We start from the raw sequence: 6,474 nt of genomic DNA on the forward strand, positions 1-6,474 counted from the left end.
GCTCATTATTGTTCTTCGAGTATTCAGATCCTTATATAGAGAAGAAAAAGAGTCATTGAAGAGTTTTAACAAGAGAGTCTTTGAAAAGTTTGATTTAGAGACGTTGAGATGTTTCTTGATATGGTTTATAACATTGAAAGCATATTTAAAATCCCTTTGCTACAAGAGGAATTATTTGTTGTATCTCAGTTGTCTTCTGCGGATATTTGCTTAAGTCTTCATGTGATCATAAGAAGAGAATATCCTCAATCATTGCTCTGATTAGATCTTCAGAGTCTGAATCTTCGAAGTTTGAATCTTTAGAGGCTAGTTGTTCAGAGTCTGGTTCTCTAGAGGCTGGTGTCATCCATAGTCTTAGTCTCCAGAATCTGATATTCAACTTCTGGTCTTTCAGATATAAATCTTTAGCTTCTCTCTATAAATGTCAATTATCAGTATCAATATTAGGTTTTCTTCTGAAATTTTAGTATATGATTCTCCACACTTGAACATTTGCTAGTATATTCTATTGTTCTTTAATTACTTCGTTATCAAAACTTTTGAGATATAGTGCAAACTAATTTTATTTCAACACTCCTCATGCCTTACTCATTGTCATCTCTACTTCAATTTTTTTTCATTTTATTAAAATCATAAATGTTAATTTCATTTAAAATTGTTATGAATTAATGAAAAATAAATTTGACATGGCTCCATTATATCAATGTCATGTCTTTAATAAAGAGGACAGTTGTGCAAAATGAAAGGAGAATCAACTAAATTTCAAGGATGTAAAGTTCACGAAATCAAAAATTGATGGCTTAAAAATCATCAAACTTGAGAAATTATAAGTGTATTTAAACCTTTTTTTTTTAAATATATATGTCAATATTTTCAACTAATTTTTTTTTTCTAACTTCAATTGATAATTATAAGAAAAAGTGTATACGCACGAGTTTCTTTGAATTTTTTTTAATAATCATGTTTTTTTTTTAAAATAATTTTAAAATAACCATATTTAAAAAAAAAAAAAATAACCATGTTTCAAAAAAAATCTGAACCATACATAAGCATCATCAATGCATTTATAGTGATACTCAAACAATAGGTAAAAGTATAGCCCATTCATTCATTTTTTTTACGAATGATGACACATGCTTGTGACCGTTATAGCCATAGATAAAAATCAATTCACAGTAGGTATAGCCCCTAACTGCACTTTTTTGTGACATATAGAGCCCGTTTGTTTTGACTTTTTTTTTAAATGATTTTTATAATGTTACAAATTTTTGTGTAAAAAAAATTTATAAAAAAAAACTTTTCATAAAAGCTTAAAATGAAAATTTGATTTGAATAGTTATTCTTAAAATGTTATTTTAGGTATTTCATCATTTTATCAAAACAAATTTTGGATATTAAATTTTCAAAAAATCACTTAATTTTGAAGCTATTTCAAATAGTTTTTCATAAAAATCATTTTTAAGATACTATTTTTTGAAAAAATTATAATTTTAACTATGTTTTGATCTTCAATAATATATATTTATCTTATTTATGTTATAGAATCAACAATTCAATCTTTTAATTTATAGAAAATAAATTTAAAAAAATTTATAATATTTTAAAAAATATTTTTGTAGAATCCATTTTTAAAAATACACAAAAAAAATCCATTTTTTTAAAGCTAAAACAAACTGGCTCATAATTTATTATATTTAAGAACATAGTGTCTGAAAAAAAGTGAACAATTTTTTTTAAGTTCTCTCATAAGCAATAGCTTCAATTTTACTTATGACAGGTGGGAATGCAATATGCAATGTCTGAAAAAATATGAACAGATATATCTAGAAACAAGAAATTATCCAGATAAGACAAGGCTAAAAGAATACGCAATCCATAAATTATGAAGGCAACCCAGTTTATTGTTGCCATTTATTAGAAAATGGTCAAAGTTTATAGCAGTGAAAAAATGTGGTCCATTTAAGGTTTTCACCAAAGCTGTCCAAGATTTCTTCTTCGACAAAAACATTCTACCACAATACTAATACATTTCAACATCCAATTTCAATCAAAATAGCTTCATGCAATCCTTAATGCACTTATGGAAGGGTTCGTTGATATAGGGGCAAACCTCCCAATGATTCCCGCTCTGTTCGTTCCCTCTTCACCTGAAAAATGAGGAACGGAAAGCATTTATTATCACTTCTTGCAGTAATTGGGTTGTTGGTTTTCAAAAATTAGACACTTTCTGCTACATGTATACGTAACTTCCCCAAGTCTCTACAACAGTCATGCAATCACAAATGAGAAATTATCACATGCTTCCAATTTGAAAGTAAATTACATTCATGCCATTAAAACAAGAGAAGTGGTAACACATTATTTAACACCAACCCTCTTATTGGGTGAAAGAGTGTTATAGTTAGTTTTGATAGCACTACTCGTCAAATTAAAACCTGACAAGTAGGCTGGACAAAAGATAGATTGATTTTATAATACTTTAATTTAAAGCAATGTTTCTTTGGCATATTACTCTCACACTTAGTTGGGATTGTGATGAAAATGGAAGGATGCGCAAAGAGACAATGAGGTGATTTTGTATTTGTTTGGATAGAGTACATAGAAAATGAGAGAAAGTGTGTATCGATAGAGGTGTCAGTGGAGCTGTGAGTATCAGTGTTATTGATAGAGGACGAAAAAATAACCCAGAAACGCGGCATAGGGACCAACAGTGCGGCCATGACAGATATCCCAACACAAATTGCATATGGTGGCGGACAGAAATCTGCCACACCATTCCCACGTGGGGGCACCATGGCTACCATTTAACAACGCCAGAGAGTGCTTAATTTGGAGGCAATGACTAAAGATTTTCAACTAGGAGTGGTTCTCTATGGGACTCTCAAAACTACAAAGATAGAAAAAAAACACAGATAGCAAGGGATGGAAATAGAATAAAGGAAAGTGGAATCTAAACTGAATCCAACTTCCCTTCACAAAAGAGTGACTGTATAATTCTAAATTAACAACAATCTGTTACCCAAATGCATCTGAAACTCTTAAAGAAAACCCAGTAAGCCATCCACGTTTGGACTTTGTTCCAACCTATCAATGCTTTAGAGTCGGTATCAGCTGGTACCATGCCCCTACTTTTGTAGCATTCACCAGTAACTCAGCTCAAAGGTAGGATCTGGAATCCCTCCTCACAATCAAACTGACATGGCCTACGATTCCAATGTTCGTAGCAGGACTTGTCTTGGTTCGGAAGTTAAACTTCTAGACTAGATGAAATTTGAAGTTTTTTTGGGTCATTTACCATGTCACTCCCATCTATACATGTATGGGGCCACCGATATGGGGAAACCATGTTAACTCCCATCTACATGTGGGCTCATTGAATTAAAAAAATATTGCCTTGTTTTATCATTTGATTTCAATTTACAAGGTTTTGTATTGCATATAATAAAAACAAATTCTTATTGTAGTTTCCATACTATATGAAAATAAGGGATAAACCGAAAATAAGAAAACATTTTTATAAATAAAAAGGTGGAAATTAGTAATGAAAATAAAGAATTAAAACAGAAATACAGACCCAACCTATACTCTTAGATAGAAAATAACTTCTAATAATCCATTCATTCCAACAAGTATGAACTAACAAGAGGAACAAGGAAAATGAATTGAAACATAAGATGTTTCATGCTATTAAAAAAATGAATTGAAACATAAGATATTTCATGCTTTTAAAAATATATAAAATAAAGAAAATCCTCAATTATGCAACTATATTTGTTGAAATGATTGCATTTCATTCACACCAAGAGTTATGAGCATTTTAAACAACACATTTAAAAAGATTGCAAGTATACTAGGGTACAAGATAATCGCGACAGGTAAAGGAACTCACCAATAAACATTGTCAAGTTCAGAACCCAGAAATGTTTAATAGAAAGAAAAAAAAGACAATCAAGTAGTATAGAATCATCCTCCAAATACCAACGCAAACCCACCATCACACAATTAGTTACTTATATAACAGAAATACTTACAAAGGTCAGCATCTCCTGAAGGTAGCTCCTGAATGGTGTTTGCATTGCCTGTCAAAAAAAATGAAACAGAGGATATGAGTGCTCAAAATTTGATATTTATGTTCAGAACAGTAAGAAACATGCTCTTCACACAAGCACATAACAAGCAAGCAATTTAGATTTTCTTTGACATGCTCGCAAGGACATAACAAGCAAGCGATTTAGATTTTATTTGACATGTTCGCAAAGACAATACACAAATATCAAATCAAAGTATATTCAAAGAAAAGATACGACACAGCAGTACAATGTACATTTAGCAAAATTTCAATCGTCCCATAGAGGTTATGTTTAGATATCCATTGATGGTAGAATGAAGTAGAATAAAACTCAAATTCATTATTTGGATAATTTTTAAAAAAATGAAATGAAATGCAACAAAAAAATACACAAATACAGTCTTACACCTCAACATTAGGGAAAGTAAACTCCAGAATTTTTTGATGAAATACATAACCCTGGTTCAAAATGAAAAATCTATGCAACCACAACTGAGACAGCACAGCATAACAACTATTCAACACAATTTAAAATCTTATATATAAAATGAGATCCCAAATTAAACAATCTAAACAATAAACCTAACTCGCAATTTGATTCAACTGCACTATATTTCATCCTATTCTATCAATATAAACACATCCACAAGGATTTTCAATAAATTTATCAATAACACAAACGATACAGCTCTATCTTGCTCGCAACTGAAACTTTACAACATCAACCAAATAAACAAAAAATAAATCAATAAAAAAACCTAACTAACCTGAAGATCCTCAGGGAGGTACTCGTGCTTCATGGAAAGGTCAATAGCGCGCTTGAGACGCGCATGGCGTGCATCTACAACCTCCTTTGGAAGCCGATTCAGAGCCTCCTTGATATCAACATCGTAATATGGATCGTACAGATCGTCATATCGGAGACCTAATTTCGAAAAAAACAATACAATTTCACGAATCGGTGGAACAAAAATTTGTTAGTAAATTAGATTAGGGTTTGAGAGACGAAAGAAATGAAAGGAAGATTGGGATTATCTAACCGTATTTGCGAAGGCGTTTGGAAACGGATTTCATGTGCTGAGCAGCGAACCAGTTTTTCTTTGGATCTACAATCGCTTGTAGCAACGACGCCATTGTTGAACTTTGTTCTCTCACTCGCTTTTTTTCGTTGCAGTTTTTTGTTTCTCTCGAATAATCGAGGAGGAAAAGAGTTAATTAAGTGCCTTTTTATTTTTCGTTTCGCCCTAAAAGTTCTCTAGATTTTACTCGCGTTACTAGCCAATTCCATGGGAACGACGTGTCGTTTAGTATAGTTGAGATTTATTTATTTATTTTTACTATTAATCAGATTAGTTGTATTATACTATTAAAATACGGAGAAAATTGATATTTTAAAAGCCGTGTAAATTTATTTTATATTATTAATGATGATCATTTATCCGTCAAATCTGACTATTATTCTCTTAATAAGAGAGTTAAAATATAGAGAAAATTGATGATTCACTGACAGTGTAAATTTATTTTACACTACCAAAGACGATCCTGCATCCCGCCAAATCAGAATGAAAATTTTAAAATACTTATATGATATGGTAAAATGACACATTTCTATTGGATGATAGTGTAAAAAAAATTTACACCGTCACTATATCACCATTAAATCCTAAAATATAAACGTGTGTTTATTTATTATTTTAATTTAAATTATTTATAAAATAAAATAATAATTAAATAAAAGAGGTATACAAACTCAGTTGAGGTTTAAAATAAAAATTAAAAAAATAATAATTGAAACAAAAATAAACTATATTAGAATTTGGTTAGAGACACTTGATTTTTTTATAAAAATAACCCATTTTTTATGGAAATTCCCAAAATATCTCTGATTTCCAAAAAATTCTCAAACTACCCCACTTTTAGGAGGAGACGTCATTTCAATTGGCGACTCCTCCTAAATGCTTGAATGCAGGCGCCAATTGGATTGGCGCCCCTATGTATAAGTTGATAGGAGGCGCCAATTGGATTGGCACCTCAGTGTAAAATACAATTTTTTTTGGTAAATAGTATACATGATAGATAAATTTGAAATAGGACCAATTGATATTAATAAAAAAAAGTCGTTTACACAAAAAAGCCTAATGGTGATGACCGGGATCACCTAACCGACCTCTGGTCCCACATCCTCTAGCTACCATAACCCGTGACCCTAACATACGTTGATGATTCAGTACCAGTGTTTGAGCATCTAAGGGGTCAGGAGCGTCACTACCAACTACAGGAGAAGGCCTATTGAGGTAGTTAGACAAGTCGGCTTAGTCTTCAGTATGCATCGATGGTGTACCGTCGTTGCTGAGTTCATGACCCATGCCAGAGAAGTTGGGTTGTGCTTGACTCATTGATGGGCG

At 31.5% G+C, this 6,474-nt stretch overlaps 1 protein-coding gene across 1 annotated transcript; it reads right to left on the minus strand.

Moving 5' to 3' along the window:
• Positions 1 to 1,857: 1,857 nt before the first annotated feature.
• LOC127091381 (cytochrome b-c1 complex subunit 7-2, mitochondrial) lies at positions 1,858 to 5,376 on the minus strand. Its single transcript, XM_051030006.1, has 4 exons — positions 5,110 to 5,376; positions 4,837 to 4,994; positions 4,032 to 4,079; positions 1,858 to 2,147 (listed from the first exon to the last, which is right to left on the minus strand). Exons 1-4 carry the CDS (start codon positions 5,201 to 5,203, stop codon positions 2,079 to 2,081), a joined length of 369 nt encoding a protein of 122 aa, XP_050885963.1. The 5' UTR covers positions 5,204 to 5,376; the 3' UTR covers positions 1,858 to 2,078.
• Positions 5,377 to 6,474: the final 1,098 nt, after the last annotated feature.

Source organism: Lathyrus oleraceus, chromosome 6, assembly GCF_024323335.1.
Source record: "Lathyrus oleraceus cultivar Zhongwan6 chromosome 6, CAAS_Psat_ZW6_1.0, whole genome shotgun sequence".
Classification (NCBI taxonomy): Eukaryota; Viridiplantae; Streptophyta; class Magnoliopsida; order Fabales; family Fabaceae; genus Lathyrus; species Lathyrus oleraceus.

Coding starts and splice junctions, on each gene's coding strand:
- LOC127091381 (XM_051030006.1), bottom strand. CDS start 5,203: ATGGCGTCGTTGCTACAAGCGATTGTAGATCCAAAGAAAAACTGGTTC. Junction 4,995..5,109: donor CAAACGCCTTCGCAAATACG/GTTAGATAATCC, acceptor TTTCGAAATTAG/GTCTCCGATATGACGATCTG. Junction 2,148..4,031: donor TTCAGGAGATGCTGACCTTT/GTAAGTATTTCT, acceptor CTCATTTTTCAG/GTGAAGAGGGAACGAACAGA.